Source organism: Dermacentor silvarum, unplaced genomic scaffold (assembly GCF_013339745.2).
Source record: "Dermacentor silvarum isolate Dsil-2018 unplaced genomic scaffold, BIME_Dsil_1.4 Seq57, whole genome shotgun sequence".
NCBI classification, from domain to species: domain Eukaryota; kingdom Metazoa; phylum Arthropoda; class Arachnida; order Ixodida; family Ixodidae; genus Dermacentor; species Dermacentor silvarum.
In genome coordinates this window covers 40,432-60,001 of record NW_023606448.1, presented here as the reverse complement: position 1 = coordinate 60,001, position 19,570 = coordinate 40,432, and the positions used below count along the sequence as shown (strand labels likewise).

The 19,570-nt window shown below is 43.6% G+C and overlaps 1 protein-coding gene across 1 annotated transcript; it reads right to left on the bottom strand.

Moving 5' to 3' along the window:
• Nucleotides 1-6: 6 nt before the first annotated feature.
• LOC119435248 (5'-AMP-activated protein kinase subunit gamma-1-like) lies at nt 7-18,756 on the bottom strand. Its single transcript, XM_037702162.2, has 10 exons — nt 18,172-18,756; nt 14,108-14,156; nt 8,950-9,053; nt 6,060-6,141; nt 3,848-3,906; nt 3,723-3,768; nt 3,484-3,535; nt 1,644-1,770; nt 754-834; nt 7-184 (listed from the first exon to the last, which is right to left on the bottom strand). Exons 1-10 carry the CDS (start codon nt 18,310-18,312, stop codon nt 41-43), a joined length of 885 nt encoding a protein of 294 aa, XP_037558090.1. The 5' UTR covers nt 18,313-18,756; the 3' UTR covers nt 7-40.
• Between the last annotated feature and the right edge of the window lie 814 nt (nt 18,757-19,570).

Below are 19,570 nucleotides of genomic sequence, written 5' to 3'. Positions count from 1 at the left end.
ACACAGGCTCTCTAGATGATAGCTTGGCAATTCAAAAGCTTCATAGAGGGCCATTACTTACAATGACATCAAACTTGGCATAGATGTCAACTACTTTTCCCCGATCATCAACCACTGGCAATGCTGACACTCTTCTTTTGATGAACTGATTTAGCGCCACAATCAGTGGTGTGCTAGGCTTTGTCTGTTGCATAGTGGGAACATAGAATGGAAAAAAGAATCCACAGATTAAATCACAGATTAAGTCAAACAGTCAAACACACAAATATTTGGCAGCACTATATTCAACTCAACAGTTCACTAAACAACTTCCTACACAAAGCAGCTATCTTCAATTAATAGGAGTGAATTTCAGCTTGGGCTCGTCACTATCACCAATTCACATGTAGGGGCCTTTCGGGCTTGCTGTAGTTGATGCATACATCATGCGCATTTAATTTAGTTACATCCCACTTTTGAGTAATGTAATCCCATAAGTTAAGAAGTTTATTGCAAAACTACTGGAACTGACCATCTTTTTAGGTGTCTAGATTTTTCAAATGTCATTTACCACAAATAAAAGTAGCTGGTCAGTGCTTACAAAGGCTACCACTGACAAGAAAGTACTGTGCAATTATGAAAACTAATTATTAATCAGGGAACTTTATTACTGTTACTGTCCTCCTGATGAAACAAAATTTAAAAGAACACTGCAAGAACAACAAGAACACTGCTATGAAAACACGCCCATGGTTAGGCAGTCAGTTTTATTACCGTGGCAATATTTTCATAAGTCCCAATCTTCAGCTCCCGAAGTGTCTGATCCAGATAGCTGGGATGAGGCAACTCATAGTACTGTATCCAAGATAAAAAGAAAAGACAAAAAGCATCACACTATGAGAACATGTCACAAAGAAATCAAAGGTGACAAATAACAAAAACATGAACTGCAAGAAACAAAAACAGGTGCCCCGAACATGACGATTAGGAAACGGGAACAAAAAGATGAATCATCAGCAGTGACCTGCCCTAACTCCGCTGCAGGATGAAGGTGTCTCCTAGAAATCTCAAACTAACTTTGCCCGACTTCACCCGAACCCATCCTATGCCAGCAAATTCCAGCCTCATCTCCCCATCTAATGTTTTGACGATTTGTTCTCGTACGTTTTCAGTATGTAGAGTGATGTCACTTTGTTTCACTTATGTCCCAGCTCCTATTTCCTTTACGCCTATTTCATGTAACTTTGTTCTCTCCCTTTTCCTTTCTCCTTTCTGTTACTCTGGCTTCAGGGGAATTCAGGTGTCCACTGGAAATTGAGACGGTTACAATGCCTGCAGCTTTTCTTTTCCTTTCACTCTTCTGCCCTCCGTAAATACAATATAATACTACTATATTGGTACAATGGTGACATTTCCCTTTCCTTGGTACCCATTCTGTAACACTAATAAACTACCAGTTATTTGTTCTACACATTATGAGCCTGCTCAACTCGACTTCTCAGCGTTAACCCTAATGTCTTCTGTTTCATCAAATAAAAAGATATGAAAGGTTTCAAAAATATTCACATCCAGGCCAATTCTAGTTTACACAATAAGTTTGTAAATGCTATAATCAGGCAAGGGTGAGTAGCTCTTAAACATGTCAATTTTTCACGATTGCTTACATAAAGGAAGAGAAAACGCAGGATCCTCTTGTGTGTCAGCACGTAGAGTACGTTACCCGTTTGCGGGTCAATGACAGGCAATCGGTGCACCTTGTTGTGAATAAGTGTTGTGATGGCATCGCACAAGCTGTGAAAGAAAACCAGGAGCAAGGAATGATGCCAAATATAGACAAGAACACTTCAACTTGGAAAAAACAGCATCGCTCCCCCGATGACATACCAATTCTCAGAGATAGCTCTCCAATGTTACAATGTCCCAAACATAGGGCATCATTTACTGATAAAAACAGGTTTTAATTGCGGTGCACTCTGACACGAAAAAAAAAAAAGTAAGACAAGGACAGGAAAGACACCCTTTCCTGTCTTTGTCTGATTATTTCACTTTGTTTCACATCGTAACACACCGTAATAAGTATGAACCAACAAGCTCAGCAACTAGTGAAATGTGACATTTTATATGAAACACAATCGACAGTGACTGATAGTGCACTTCTGCCACTTTAGGTGGATAACTTGTGGAGCCAAACACTGCTTTCTCGAGAAATCACAATGTACATTAGCTAATTATTGAATTTGTACTATCTTTTTCATTAATTATAGGGGTCAGGTAGGAATCAGATAGTATTTGCTATTTGATTTGTGAATTCACTATTGGAAATTGCTGTTTCCGTTCGAATTTAAGAAATACTAATTATTAGAGTCTCAGGGAAAAAAGACTCAATGCAAGTGGGGACAGTTCAGAATGATTAAGGTGCAGGACAGCGGTGAATGGTGGAAAGAGGCACCAGTTCCTCAGAGAACTACTGCACAATAACTTCCTTGCCTTTAGGGAGCTGATGAATTTGTCTCAATTAAGGCAAATCAAATTCTATTGGCCAATCTCACCCCAGCTGCATCTCTTTAAAGAATGTGCAGTGTTGTGTTACAATTGGGCCCTTCAATGAACACAACACTTTAGGCGCATATGGTGATGGACTGTTGTCGTTTCATTACTGTCATTGTCATGGTGCACCACATAATTTAAAGGAGTTTTATAGTTTACAAGCTCTTCAGTTGATCGGACGTCCAGTTGTGAACAGTATTATATGTACATATCAAATCATGTAATAAATCTTTTTTAACAGATGAATGCCAAAGCAGACTTTATATTCCACTTAGTTTGGAAATAAGCAAATATTTGGTATTTCATATTCAAAAATCATTTTCCCCAAATACTCATTCGATTAGAAAATTTAATTATTCAGACATCCCTTACATTAGGACACACATACCATTTACAGAACTGACACCTGCCAGTGCTTGAAGTACACCCATTAATACAAAATCCTGTTAGTATATAGCACTACCTCAAATATGTTTGCGCCAAAATCTACCACGATTACACTGCTGTTCCACTTGGCTTTGTCTCAAAGTGTATGAGGGAGGCTTCTGCCATCTGCTGTCTCAATAAGCACTAACTGATGCTAATTACTTAGGAAAATAGAACAGAGCATCAGGAAGCAAACTTCTCTCTATAAAACTAAAACCTTAGGACCACCTCATGCTAAATTGTAAGCAAAATGAACTAATTATATGAGCTCCGTTTCAACCATCCAATAAACGACTGATTAAAAAAAATTGCATCACAATAACTGTCAAAATATAATAACTGATCTACAACAATACTGTTGCTATTGGTGCCTCACTTGCAATGACTATTAAGGTCACTGCACCTTCTCTCAGAGTACATTATCAACATGCTTTGATAAAGCAAACTACATCCAAATAAGACACGTTAGTCGGGTTTTAGCCGTCTGGGAATGTGCAGTAATTTCAGCTAATTAGTGTGTCAGAAACGCACCTTGCATCAGGTCCAATGTGCACCAATGGTCTTGAGGTGTCATTGAGGACTTCTGCAGGAAAAAAAGAAAAAAAAAAAAAAAAAAAAACAACAGCAACTTTTAAACTTGCAAGCAATAAGTGCAGTGAAAGAACTAGCTGCAACAAGGAAATGCTCATGTACACTTCTATGTTCCACTAAAACATGTGGATTTTTTCATTTAAAAAGGTGGAAAAGCAAAACTTGCTAACAAGACTCACTTCTCCATGCTTTGATCTTCTGTTCCTCCAGTTCATCCATTCGCACCTGCAGTAAACAACAAGTGTTAGGCTCCAAAGTATTCAGAATAGAGGAATAAGTGTCAAAACAGGTTCAAAGAGCTCACCAAAGGAGACTTGTAGTAGTTCCTCAGAATGTATATAAAGTCAGTGATAGTCAGCATCCCTGCACACAAAATGAGAAAAATGCGATTTACAAGAACAAGCTACACATAGTGTTGTCTGAATAATGTGCTGCTTGTAGATAATGCCTGAACCATACAAATTGATTAGTTACTTAATAGTGAAGAGATGCTATTCAGAATCATACTATAACTTTTTGCTGTGTTCTTGGTCTAAATTTGGTGATGATGCAACTGTTCGATTATGTTATATTTCATTCTAACTTGTTCAGTTCTCGTCTTAATTCTAACCATTTTGCTGCAGCAGTACAGGCGTATCTAAAATACAGCCATAACTTCTATAAAATATTCGCTGTCCTGTTCTCTTTCACTCTGATTTTTTCTGTTTCTTCCAAAGCTCTGGAAATGCATCAGTCAAAAAATATCTTGTGCAAGTGAAAACAAGGTTAACTAGGATGAAAACCTAGCTAAGCGTCACCACAGTTCTCTTCTATTTGTACAATTTTCAAACATTAACGTAAAGCAGCAGTTCATGTCTAATTGTTTTGGCTTAATGTATATTGAAATGCAACGTTCACCCAAGTGCGCAAATAGAGTAACAAGCCCGATAAAATTGCGAGGCACATCTTTATGTACTTAAGTGTAGAAGCTGAGAAATGCAAGCAATATAATGACACAGATGAAACCCAATGGAATAGACAAAACTTTTTACAAGCCTCTTATGTGTTGGGAGAGTAAAGCTGCAAGATGTCCTACCATGCTGGAAGAAGACTAGAAGAAATTGGTAGCTTGCTGAATTATGCCCAGCTGAAAACTATCTCCGATGTATCAAAAACACTACTGTAGGCTATGTGGGACGTTTCCCATGCTTAATTCACAACTTTGAGGTATCTAAACAGTGTAGCATATATGATTCGTTGGGCATTACAGGGCTAATGTGGGCCCTGCACAAAGGAAGCCCATGACTGAGATAAGGACACTCTCTTGAGGCGGACAGTAAGGGATCGGTATAGAAAATCCAAAATGTACATAGCGTGACTTGAGATAAGAACAAAAGCCAAACAGCAGATGAAGACAGTGCTTGTCTTTGTCTGCTCTTCAGTTTTATTGCAATACCAATTATACGGGCACTCGAGGCCCACTAATGCTGCCACTGCCGTCGTTGTATTGTCCTGGTAGTGACAGCGGATGCGCGCCTTCCGCGCGGTGGGTTAAATGTCCTCCAGAGATGCACAGTGCGTTTGGCTGCAAAAACGATGAAGCCAAATGAGTGCAGCATAGGCTCTGCTCAGTCAGCTCTGCTAGAGCCAGGGCAGAATTCTGGCTCTCACTGCTGCTAAGGAGCTGTGTGCACGCATACTACACCGTGGTGCATACACTGGTCCGAGCAAAACAGATATTAACTGTCAAGTGAAGCATATGTAATCCTTTCATTGGGTGCTGACGAACACCGATGATTTTACTTTGGTATCAGCTTGTGCACCACCGAGGTGCAACACTGTAATGCCACTGCTGGCATTCCTCATTGCGCCACCATCGTGACAAGCGTATCTTCAAGAGCCCTGTTCCAGCTACAAATGCAGCGGCAGTTGTCTCGTGTGCTGCGTTGCACCATGTCGCCTCTGCATATTGTTAGAACATGGTGTGAGGAACTAGAGCGCAACACTAAACCTTGCTCCTGCTGTCAATGCTTTGCCTTAGGAGAAAAGTGACAATTTTTGCCCTTGTCTAAAGTTGCACTGTTACATTTTTGGATCATGCAATACCAATTCGCCCAACCATGGACATTACTTCGCCTTAAGGGCCCAATTGTTGTTCAACAATGATTGATTAGACAAAATGGCTGTAAACAAAGGCACAAGCAAGACCAACTCTGCCACTGCTACTGCAAAACAGAACTCTCCACACCGCCGAAGACTACAGGGATGAAGTCATTGCACACATTCAAACAAACAAAAAGAATGTTAACCACATAATCCCGACATTGATTCATAGAGGGTACATAAAGAAGCTCGCCTAGCACACTTAGTGTGCAGCAGAGTGAATAAGACAGCAGATGTCTGACAATTTTGTTCTAATTATTACAGCATTCTCATGGAAGATACATGAGATAGTGCTTTATTTATTTACTATATATGTGTACAATTTTTTTATGCTTATTCTAAAGCTTTCTGAAATATCAGAACAAGAGACCCACCAATAAACTCCTGCTTGGCGCTGTCCCAGAGAGGAGCTGCTCTCACACCATTGCTCACAAGGGCAAAGAAGGCTTTCTTTACCTGAAAATGAAAAGAACGACTTTATAGGACACGCACATATAGTGAAGCAATCGTTTTCTCTAACGCTAGACTTTTAACGCGATAGCGTTAGGGCTCTGTGTCGCAGAAAATCCGGTGTCGGCAACCGGCGTGTGATCGTGGGTGGCAGAGAAAATCATCCAACCACATCGACCGCGCAGGCCCTCCACGTGGTGCAAGGTTTTGGTGAAAAAAATTTAATTTCTCACAGTGAAATCCGTCAGAAAAATGTTAAAGTACGACTTTATCATTCGGCGTCGGATTCGACATCGGATTGTAATTTGAATGTACGAGCATTGAACATTTCTACCGGACGTGCGCGTGTCGGGGCAATAGCAAACAATTAATAAAATAATAAAAAAAAGCTGCTAGGGCTTTCACATTTTAATATAAGACCACCTATATTGCCCCTGGAAAAACGTTTTTCCAGCAATACATTTCAGTTTAAAAGTGAAGCCGACTTTAAGGGGATCGGTGTAAGCTGGCTTTCTCATGTTCAGTGTTGCAGTGAATGAAGCCTACTTGCCGTATGTGAATGATGCGATGCGAACGGGGCCCGATAACACTATCGCGTTCTACTCTTAAAGGCGAAGCTTAAACGTCCTCCAAGTTTTATATTTCTCGCACACACTTGGTCATTGGTTCGCACGTGGATCGGAGGCCGCAGAATTGCAGTTTTTGCTGGAATTATCATATCGGCATGACGCATGGTAAAAATGGAAAATGAAATGTTACAATATACTAGCCCTACTTGCGACAAACTTATATTTAATCTATAAAAGTAAGTTTAGTGAATTTTACTACATTTGTAAAAAATTTGCATTTATGCTAGTTTATCCATGTATTGGCAAATAAACAACGCATAATACTGTTATAAAGTGCTGATGTGGACCGGTTGGTACATGCAAAAAGAAAAAAAAAAGTAACAGCACCAAGAAACGGGACGTGCAGACTGGCACAGACGAAGTCTGAAGCTCTTCGTCTGTCTCAGTCCGCACGTACCGCTCTTTGCACTGTTGCTTGTTTTTTGAGGCCATCATATTGCACACATAAAATTTTATAATTTAATGTCAGCATGTCAGCAAATATTACTTACTTTCTTTCTCGAAATAAGTCAATCCAAAGAATTTAAAACTGCAATATATATTGACTCTAAGGGGACGTATTTCTCAAAAAAAAAAAAAAAATACCTCTAAAAGGTTTAAATCATAGTCTGGTAAAGCACCAGCAAATGTCTAAACTGCATCACACTAAGTGCCACAGAACTTCGAAAATGCTGGTCTGCACGATGTCAGGTGACCTGAAGCTAATATAAGTCTTAAGAAATGACCCATGAAGTTGCGGCTTGAGTTGGAATGATTCCCTCCAAGCTCGACGTGACTATTTAACAGCTGATGGGAAACGACCCTCAAAACCTCCATTTAACGAAATTCGGTCTAAAGGAAATCTCGATTTAACGAAATTTTCGGATTTCCCGAACAGCAGACTGTGCATATTTAAATCTCTTCAGCTAGATCAACGAAGTCCCAACGAAGTCCAGCTTCGATGCAACGAAGTCCCTGCTCATGCGTGGCACACCGAGAATTCGGCATGTTCCGTGACAGCGACCTACGCGGAAGTGGTGCGAAAAATAAAGCCCCTCAATAAAAACATTATTGAGGGGCTTTAGCGAAAAACGCATCGCTACGCCATCTGCGGGCATGTGGGCCCGCGCTGGTCACGTTCCTTTCATGCCCGAGAGGCAATCAGAAGAAACACGAAAGCGGAAGCCGACACGCACTTCCGCGAACTGACAGGCGGCAGCGGAATCTAGCGGTGGTTTGTCGCGCGTTGACTTTTGCGGCTGACATCGGTGACGGGCGTTTTACGGCGGCGTGGCGAATGGCGCGCGGTGCGCTGACGTCATCACGCGGGCTGACGTACGTGTTTTCACATACTATTCGTCCGTTTCTAATGCAGCGACAAGAAAAAAACGCCACGAGCGTTGCACTATATAGATCGCCGCGCGTACACTGCCTGTCGAGTCCCGTCCACGGGGATGCGCGCTCCGCGGCAGCGGATACTCAATGGATTTGGTGTTCGGAACGAATAATAACAGTTTATGACACCTTATTCGAAATAAGAGCAGAATACGCTGCTCTCTACGCGTATTCATCGCGTCGAGTCGAAACGGCACACGCTGCGAGCGACGAAGCGTTTACATAACCAGAAAACATTTCGTTTAGTTCGGTGCGTCAACCAAAGCATCGATGGAAGAAATCTTGCACCGCATTAGACACCGGCGGCCCCGCACCGTGGCGGCGCTGGTGAGCATTGATTCCACGCATAATCCGTTCTAAAATTTTGAAATTTTACACGAATGCCCTAAATCACGACGTTTTACCCAATCTTTTACTGGGTCAAAGGTATTACTACTTGTTTAGGCTGCTAAAACAAAACGAAATAAACATTTCGCGAATACATTAACGTAACGACGTTCTTGGTTAAAGGTTTAAAATCGGGCTTCAACTAAACACCAAGACACGTGCCATGAAACCAGGTCGACAGTTGTATTTGAAAATTCATTGCAGAGCCGCAGTTAGATGTAGGCCATGTGTAGGCACACGTGTAACGGCAGGAAGCATGTCTCACTGTGACCAGCTCACATGTGACATTACACGGTCTCGCTACAGGTTGGTTCATATTAAAAAGTAGCACGAGCTAAGCCAGAAAACAGCGACAAAATTCGTGGATAAGAAATCTTGTATCAGAAAAAAAAAATAAAGGAAACAAGAAGCCAGTCTAACTTACCAGCAGTTCCGTGTCGAAAACAACAAGTTTGGCACTGACAGGAATGAGATCGTAGCAGCGGTAATACTTGAAAAACTTTACAAACAGCATGTTTTCATCTTCACCTGCAGCACAAGAAAGAGAGAGAGAGAAAAAAAAAGCGTCAGCTAATTAAGTGCAGACAAAGTATGCCTGCACCATAACAACTTCAAACAAAATACCTGTCATAAAAATGCAGATTAGGCAGATTTTTGTTCTTTCTATGCCAACTCAATTTCTGCCACATAGTACAGCGCACTTGTAAACTGTCACCCAAGTACTACACAGAGACGATAATTTTCAACGGACATTTTGAATTCCCTTGAATGGATTGCAGAGACTGATTGACACTTCTAAAACTGAAAAACACCAGAACAAAATGTGTGTATATACAGGGTGTTTCAGCGAACACTTTCAAAAATTCTTAAAGGTTGCCTGTGGCTGATAGCACAATTCTAGTTCATGAGCTGGTCTACTCGAAGAGGCGGACATTACTTGCACAAGAAGTTGCAATGCATAATCGAATAATTAAAAAAAATTCACTAATTAAGTTTTTAACTAATTACCTGATGGCCCATATTGCAGTTGACAAATTGTAGCCGTGGAGTTCGCAGAACGGATCCACTTGGAATTAATTCTCAGGATGACACCAGTTTCGAGATATTAATTCCCGAACTTTGCGGAGAAATGCATTGGCGTTCTAGCTAGTTTCTTAACAAAACGTCGCATTATGTATTGAAGCCCAAAATTAATTGGAACGCCAATGCATTTCTCCGCAAAGTTCGGGAATTAATATCTCGAAACTGGGGTCATCCTGAGAATTAATTCCAAGTGGATCCGTTCTGCGAACTCCACGGCTACAATTTGTCAACTGCAATATGGGCCATCAGGTAATGAGTTAAAAGCTTAATTAGTGAATTTTTCTTGATAAGTCGATTATGCATTTCAATTTTTTGTACAAGTAATGTCCGCCTCTTCGAGTAGACCAGCTCATTAACTAGAATTGAGCTATCTGCTACAGGCAACCTTAAATAAATTTTGAAAGTGTTCGCTGAAACACCCTGCATATATCTCGTGCCATCATCTACACGCATATGATATATGTTTTTACTGCCCTTCCTATACAGCGCACATCACAGCGGCGGCACGATAGGCCGTAGGCATAAAGCTCGCAAATTAAACCTTCGAGTACGCTACTGAAAGATGACCTTCTTGTTTTACTTCATTTTACTGTTTGCCACGTTGTTGCTTCACTGGTTTCAGTTGGCGTTCCTGATCCAAAAGAATAAAAATGCAATCGTATAGCCAGAGCTGAATACAACGGGCATGGGCAGCAAGGCTTTAAAGCATTTATTATTATGTTTTTTTTTTTTTTTTTTTTGCTGTTGCAGTGCAACATCTTGTTTTCCTTTAGCAAACTTCCCAAAGAGATATTTCTGCGATGTAATCACTATTCTATTCAGCTGTGGTGAACATTACCTGATAAATGACGTGTTACGATATGACACTGCTATTAACTTTAGCCCGTTTCACGGTACAAGAATCCAAAGCAACAATAAACCACGAAAAACGCGGGAAATTAATTCACCTAGATTTATGAATCAGGACGGTTTGTAGAAATTTTAAATACATTTGTTGCAAGACGTCTACAATACGTCGCGACACAGACTGCTTCAAGACATCTAAAAAACCTTTGCGACTATATGTCGAATTTTCTTCTGAATTTACGCTGGCACTTATCATGACGCTACACGACGTTGCGGCTGCCCTAACAATATATAATAGATCACATCTGCCGATTTTCTTTCCCATATGCTTTTATTTTCCGCAACATTTGGCCACTTCTGTTGCATCACTGCATGAGCTTCTCTGGGCTTTTCCGGATCGAGGCAGAGTACCCAAAAGGAAGCAGAAAGACAGCCTCAGCAAAATAACATATCGAAATTAGAAGCTGCTCAAGCGGAAATTGTTAATGTCAGATAAGAAATTTGACTGGCAGAAATAATATAATGATACAGGAAGATTATTTAATACTACAGCGGACTCGGGGTCCATGCAGGGGGGGGGGGGGGAATTAAACTAAACAATGCAAAAAACGTTCGACAAGAAAAAGTTCGAAAATGCCAACTTAATTTGAATCCGCAATGATGCACAGGGAGAAAGAAAAAAAAAGGAAGGGGGGGGGGGGGCTGCTAATATCTTACTTGGGGCAAAGTAGGAGGTTCGAGCATTTTGACAGTTGTACCGATTGTGCTTCGTCAGTGCCATTATAACACTGCGGGGTCGAGTGCTAGTTTGTTATTAGTTAGGAGAGAAATTCCAGTCGTATTTTTCTTCCGCGTAAAGCAAGCAACAGAATGTTATTAGATTTCGTTATATAGTCGGCGAGAACGCAAGAATTACCAAAAAGCTCCGCGCTCCTCAAATTATTCTGCACCTGTTTGTGGGCCTTAATTCGCGCTACAAAACACACAGTGCCCGAGAGACGCCAATGTTTTTCGACAATAGGAAAGTGCCTCGCATTGCCACGTGACTATTTAACGTGAAGCCACAAAGCGACAGCAAGTTATTCGTAAGTGCGCGGAGCTTACGATCAATAAAGCTATAAACGTGTTGTTTATATCACACCTGCAGCTACGGCTTTCTCGGAGTCTCAGAAAAACAAACAAATCTCAAAGGCCATGCCTTTGAACACGACCTATCGTTAAAAGTACTGAAGAGTAAGTTTTGTGTAGTTTTTTTTTTTTTTTTTTTGATAGTTCAATCGACTGTTTATGTTGTGCAATGCATAACACAGAAACGAAAGCTTGTTATGCATCAGCCAGGATTCGTTCAAGGCTGTTTATGTTACACTGAGTATAGAGGCCCCGGGCAAAACAGGCTCTTTTGAGCTTGGGTTTAATAAAACAAAAATAAGATGTTTAACATTCGGAGGATCTCTTTTTTTTTTTTTTAAGTTTTCATATCTTCAGAAACACAGTTTGCGAAACACGGAGGAACTAGTGTTATCAACGTGAATGTTCCAGGACAGGGGTTGTCAAAGCGGCTTTTAAGTATTTGTAGTTAGTAATTTCTTCAAGTGCTGAAAGAACCTAACTTTTACTTATAAGAGAGTGGTGCTCTCTACGAGTGATGTGAAGAAAAGAACAAAAACACTTTTTTTTCTACATTAAAAGTCACCCCCGTAGCACCAGTCCAGGATGCTATTGAGGCTGTAATTCAGAGGACATATTCTGAGACGATCAGTTTCGGCGATACTATCGCCTAGGCCATCAGGCGGCGCGCGCTGATTGGTTGATTGAGCAAAACCAGATGAGCTGATTGGCTGGGTGAGCACTACGTCACGTGAAGGCGATAGTATCACCGAAAGCGATCGTTCGAGAATGCGTCCCCGGGTCAATTTCGTTGCTTAATTGTGTACGTTATTTCATTAAACAAAGCTAGATCGCAAGAGTGTGTACAAACGGGTTTGTTTTCATATATTCACGGCATTGAAGCGCAAAGACACACAGAGGCAAGCACAATTGCCGTGTCGCGGTCTCCGTGTGTGTCTCCCGCTTCAGTACCGCGAACAAAGCGATGAACAAAGAGAGATTGCCCACAAATAGTCAGATTCACGCCTGGCTTTACGACGTCAACAATAGCATAAACAATAAAGAATTCAATACCCCAGATGTCACATAGCAAGGCCAAGTTTGTTTGTTCGCGAACATCCACAAACTGTTCGCGATCAGTTATGTATTCTGAGACCCAAGAAACGAATAGTTATAGAAAATAACCTAGCTTTTAAGCTTTAGTAACTTATCGCGAAATACTCGTACCTCGTAAGAAGGCTTTACTGAAATAAAAAAAAAATAGATCAATTAGGCTGTTATTGGAAAGAGAAGATGCACAACGGTAAATTACCGTAACCAGCTGCGTAACTAAGGAGCATCCTTTTGCAAAAGCATGTTGAAAGTTGGCTAGAATTGCTTTTTGTTAAACTAATTAAAAAGATGCACTACCTCGCAACCAACTCTTATTTTCCTATTCAAATGGATTGAATACCCAAGAATGTTTTTTGTTTTTTTTAGACAACCGTTGCATACACCAATATGAATTAAAATTGTTGCCTTTAGGAAAAAAAAAAGCTCAATTATACCGATTGTAGATCGCACAATTATTATTTATGGCCCTTGGAAAATTGCGAAAAAATTTCAACCTTAAAAAAAAAAATAGAACTGAAGCACCAAGAAATTCATAACTCAGTGCCAAAAACAGATATCGTAGCTTTTTAAACTACTCGCGTTGAAGCATCTGAAGCAGGAAAAATATGATATACGAGTTTAGAGCTGATGTGAAATAGTTACAACATTTACGAGAGTTTTGCAAAACTCCTACTTAGACATCGGTGATATAATACATAGCGATGACAATAGGCTGTTTTGGTTAGCCTTAGATGTCTCCAAAAGGTGCGCAGTTGATTGCGATATTATTTCTATTGCTCAGTTACAGAGTTCTTTTTCTCCCGGTGTTCAATAACTTTTCTTTAAAAATTGAGGGCATAAATACAAATCTCCTTCTTACAATCGGTAGATCTTAACTTTTTCTTTTAGATGCAACAAACCTCATCGAATTCGGCGCTGTGGACGCCGGGGAAAACGATTCCTCCTTTTGCATATGTACTTAGATAGGAGCTCCCAAGGTAAAACTTCCTCTTATTGCATTTTGCAATATCAGGCTCAAATGCCTTAGGCAGGTTGGCTTTAAACATATCAGAGTCACGGGCAAGAATAATATTACCGATTTCCTTTCCAATTATATTCCTCCTTTTCCCGCTTCGTCAATGGTCCGAGAGAGCCCCGTCTATGTTATCACCATAATCGGATGATCCGGCCGGGATGCGAACTTGGCGGAAAATTGTTTCGCGATGTTTACCGGCAGAAATACTATTAAGGGCGGCGTGTTCTTGGGCTATTTTCAGGCAATGTGAGGTTATACTGGGCCTTAGCGCCCACCTAAAGGGACACTAAAGACTAATACTGAGTTTAGATTGGCAAACTATTCTTTCAAAACTAATTCTGGTTCATTTGGTGAAAAAAGAGATACGCTGCCAGCAGTGTAGCAGCTGACTAGTGAATTAATGTTGGTCTTGACTCACCCAAATCCTCGATGTCTATCTTATCACAGAGGGAGTCCGCATGAGGAAGCTGTAAAGACAAGAAGCAGCATATGTCAGCAATTAAATGATGACAGCCCCATCTCCGTGACAAAGTGAACAAAAACGGACACAAGTACACAGCTCGTATTATTAGTATTTCGCAACGCCGAGACTTCACAGTACAGTCTGCGCTTAGGGACACGACACTAAGATAAGACTAATTAGATATTATTCAGTGATGTGACTGGATGTCAGAACAACTAACAAGCGTATACGCATGAAGCTAAGGCTTCAATTAGTAGAAGAAAACATCACCGGAGACAATGAATACTCATTACCACATAAATATTATTCGGTGAAAAGCAATTTGTCGCACAAGTGGGAACATTTACAATATGGTATACAGTTGTGCAGCAGCAAGGACCTGACTCGGAATGCTCAACTCTAGTGCCCGGTACGAAGGCACCGATTGTTGGCAGCAAAATATCATTCACTTTATGCACAAGGATCTAAGGAAAGGAAATGTGAAAAGTTTCAGCCCACGCACGCACGGACGCACACATACACACGCACACAAACCCAATAGACGTGCACACACAAACGACAGCAAGCCCGCGCACATCCATACGCGCTTGCACACGGCTCTGAAAGGAACTAGCACTGTAGCCTCGACGGAGTCCGCATGATGTCCGCATGGTGCACTTACAAGTGCACTGAAATGGGTATTCTGAAACGCGGACGGAGTGAAGCGAGCTTCTCCTCATGACACCCCTTCTTGCGGAGAAGCAAGCTTCGATGAACGCCTCAACGCGAGCTACGCATGCACGCAGGGACAAAGTTTGGCAACTTGACATCACGATAGCGCGTGGCTACGACAATACAACCATTTGAAGCAGAAAGTGAAGTCTAGGCGGTAACAGTACTCGATTAAAGCTTGAACAGCTGATTAGGCAGAAGGCCTGAGGAGCGTTTGTCCGTTCTGCCAAGCCTGGCCGCTCCTACTCGGCTCAACGGAGTGGACGAAATGAACGCTACGCTTCTCCAGTTACCTTAGGTTCTCCAGTTCGAAGGTCGCGCTTACAGTTGTCGCAAGTGGACTGGAATCACCTACAGATAAAAAATATTCTATACTACAAGGATTTCACTGTCTTCGTCCTCCAGACCATTTCGCACGTCGGAAATAACGCCGGCAAAGATACCCTAAAGCAGCCATGACGCAGTTCAGATATCGTCAACTCGACCGTCGCCATGCCTGGTTGGCCTGACTGCAATGAACGTTCATAACACCCTCGAAGCCTTGATCCCGGCTATAGTTTCCTTTTTCGCTTATCTTTCCTTCATTTGCATATTCCTGATTGTGTCGCACTGCTGCCGAAAAATAAGGAGAAAAAGAGCTCCAAATAAGACGCATGCTTCTGATGCTTCCTCTATTTCTTTGTTTAAATTCGGCAATCGCTTAACCTTTAATTTATCTGCCACCTGTGACAGTCATGGCGGAGCAGAATTATCGAAGATGAGCAATTTCGAGTGCACGTCGACGTGGGTATCGTCTGATCTGGCAGCCTCGCTACCACCTTTGCGCTCGCCCATTATGATTAAAGCTTCGTTGAGAAGTAACAACTTACTGGGCATAAATTTCTTTTCCGAGTTCGATTGCGCTGCAACAAGCGGTGGTTTCGATCCAGTAGGCATTTCAGCGCAGCATAATAACACAACTACCCCGACCGATCGACATTCCGATTCGACGCATGGCAGCAACGGGAAAACCGATCCAGACGCGGCCGGTACTATACTAACGCCCCGCCTTGTTTTCCGGTGAAGCCTCCCAATACGCTGAAAAAAGGGCAAAGCAAAACCAGCAGCAGTCGTGTACTCGCTCACCAAATACGTCGTTTCGGGATATCGTTTGGCTGCTATGTCTAACGACTGTACAGAACAGCTGGCACAACCAGCGACCAGATCGCGGGAAAGAAAGAAAAGAGAAAAATAAAGAAACGAAGGCGCCACTGTTAAAGCGCATGATATAAAATAAACGTCATTTCAGCTTCTCGCACAGAAGCCGATACTTCGAAAGCCAGAGCGCAGCGAATAACCGCGACGGCACGTGTCCGCCAAAAACTCCCCACGTACACCGCTGTCCGCAGATGGACGAAACGGCTTGCGGAACGTGGAAGCAACAGCAGCATAGTCCGCGGCCTCCGCGCATAACGATCTGTTTGTCAGACTCGGCGCGCGGGGACGGGCATGCGAGCGAGCGCCCGCGCTTCGCCGAGATCGGGTGTCGACCCAAGGGCACTGCCGCCACCGCGAACGGCGCGATCGATGGCCGCGAGTGCCGCGCGCCCACGACGTGCCAGATACGACGCCGGATCGAACGAACGCCAGCGAGACTCGGAACTTCAGCCTCCGAAGGCCGCCGCCGTGCGACCAAGAGTCCCACGCGCGCATCGTAGCCCTTCACTTGCGCAACAAGCAGCAGATGGGTCCAAACTGCCGCTGGGTTGTCATAACAACACGCTGTATATGCGGGCGCTATATATCGAGACATGGCCGGCTCGTGTACGCCGCCAGCTGCTTGTCTGGGTGAGGCCCGGGCACCAGCCGAGCTACACAACACGTGACGAAACTCGACGAGGCAATGTTTGACGCCGAATGAAGAATCCCACGGACTGATATGGGACGATGCTTGTGACAAGGTTGGCCTTGTTGCTTGAGTACTTAATAAACTGTCGGTTGATTAACGAGTGCTCCTCGGTTTTCAACCGTGCAGGGCAACGAACCAAACTCGCCGGCAACGTTACGAGTTATGAACATAAACACGCGATCGATCCTGACCCCTGAACCACCGTGTCCTGAACTCTTATCTCAGAAACGATAACTGCCTGTACACTTACAATAAGTAAATATAGCGCGATGCAATGCTCCTTGTTCGAACACCGCGCGCATGACGTTTTATTGCAGCCCTCGTTGAAACAGCGTTGTCAAATGCAACGAGCTGTTGCAGCAGTCATTCGATCGCAAACCATATTCTAGGATTCGACACGTTGTGGATTAACAACAAAGTTCGCGCATTTTTGGAAGCGAGCAAAAGTGTCGACAGGATGATGAATCTTTATTAGACAGTGTCTGGGGTTGCTGATGTTGCACGAATTGCAGCAATATTTGTTTTTGACAATGATCAATATGCCTGCAGCGCTGGCAGTCGAGCTTAAATCGATATAGATTGACCGCTGCTACACGCAACTCTCAAGCACCGTGCTCCCAAGCACATTAAAACGATGAGAAATTCACGTCGCAATCACGTAAGCTTCTTCAAGCGCGCTTAGAAGCTTATAACGTCGATAGAGCAAAACGAAAATCGAGAAGTGGCCAATTGACAGCTGTGTTACGTATAGAAAACTTGACCGATTATGCATACGAAGCATAAGCCAACCGCTGGAGTATCGTTACCACCGCCATTCAATAGGCTGTAATTCAGCCCAAGCGAAAAGTTTTGTTTCAAAAGGTACAAAAGAAGGGGCGCCCAATATATAGCGAGGTAATCAGCAATGCATTACACGTGCTGCTAAAAGTGTAATTCATTTTTCACCCAACGAACGCCGTTTTATACGCGTTTAGTGGTAGCACGCCAGGAGCTCCAAACGTTGCATCAGAGATAAATATGCTCAGACTGTCAAGAAAAAAAAAAAAAATAAGAGGTGGTGGTTTCATAGCATAGGCCAGTTGGAGCAGCTTAGTAAACGATAACTACAGCGCAGGAGATGGAATCATGTCACTTGTGAAGAAAAGGTGTGGAGCTCCGGGGCTTTTCACCAATACACACCACCGCCGGCAAGCGCTCAGAGTCGCTGCCAAATCAAGCGGAAGAGAGCCTCACCAAATGAGACGCAGCCGCACGCATCAGCAGGCCGAAGCTCGCTCGCTCGGGCGTACAACGTAAACACACAGCATCCGTCAACAGAGCGGGCCCTCTTCCCCGAGCGTGCTGCTGCCCGCGAAGGCGTGCGTCGGGCGCCCGCCGAGAGGATAGCACGCGCGCGTATACGGTAACGGTATTTGCTCACCGCAATGGCAACTCGCTTGGTCGTTGCCACCTGGGTGAGCCGCGAGGGAAGCGTGTGGCTGCGGAGGCGGCGCATCTTCGAGAAGATGCCGTCCGCGCGCGGCAGTGACCGCGACGAGGGCGCCTTGGCGAGCTTCTTCATGGCGAGACCGCTGCACACGGCTTCGGGCTGTGCAGCAGCAGCAGCAGCAGACGGCGGCCGAAGTCCACTGGCGCAGGGCGTGAAAGGGCGGCACGCTAGCGCGCCAAGCAACAGCACGCGGCGGCGGACAGTTTAGTGCCTGGCTCGGTGGCGTTGCGGCGATCGACCGCCCAGCATCGTGTCCCAAGGCAGCGACGCGGGCTGCTGGCCGGAGCCCGTGGCACACACACACGGGGCGCACTTGCTTTCACAACTCGTTGTAGCAGGCTTGCTCGCGAAAGCGGCGCGCACCGAAAGCACAGCGCCGACGATCTATGTGGGAAAGCCGAGATCGGCTGTCGCCGCCGCCGCTGCACACTGGTCGAATGTCACGCACTGGATGAAACAAAGGTGCAAGCTTCGCGTGTACCGCAGCAGCACGACCGCCGTCTGAGAGGCTAAAACCTTACGCCGCAGTGGATCTAAGCCGAGATGGACGCAGTGGGCGGCGGTAGGGGGGAAGGTGGGGGGGCTACTGAGAACGAAGCTGGCGGGCTAGAAAAAAAGACATCGCGAAAGCGCAGGGACGTTGCGCCATCTGGGGCGCGTGCACAGAAACTTGAGCTCCGGGTGAAGTGAGCAGCGCCAGATTCGAACACCACGACAACGAACAAACGAAAAGAAAGAAAAAAGTATCGACGCTGGGCTGCGGTGGAACTGTTCCTAACCTAGTGAACAATTCACAAAGTTTTGAGCTACAGCGCTTTTCAAACTTGACGCAGTAATATATAATACGGGACTCCTCTCGATAGGGAACTCAATATTCCCACCGAACTGCGCAAGAAAACCTTTCTCCGCAGCAAGTGATTTGCATTACCCGTTGCATCACTGTGGTGGTTCCCGAAAAACACTTTCATAAAATTTCTTTAGCCATCACTCAACGATGCATGACAGTTTCGCACGCGAAATCTAAGGACACGTCAGAATATATTACGCTCTGAGCCATTTTCTTAACGCGGTTCAGCGTAGTGGAGGGTATGCGCCGATTCCTTGATTCTATAAAAGGAACATTTTCTTTCATGTTGTTTTCATCGTGTCGGGGAGCGGCCCGGAAGATCCTACTTGAAAGGAAAGTGGCGTTATAAGCGCAGCTGGGGGGAAAAAAGAATAAAGAAATAAAACTGGCAATTGAATTTTCAACCGAACATGATCTGTCGCGAGGGCAAACTTCGGCCATATCTAACAATGTTAAAGGCAAATGTCATACGGAGTTTCATAA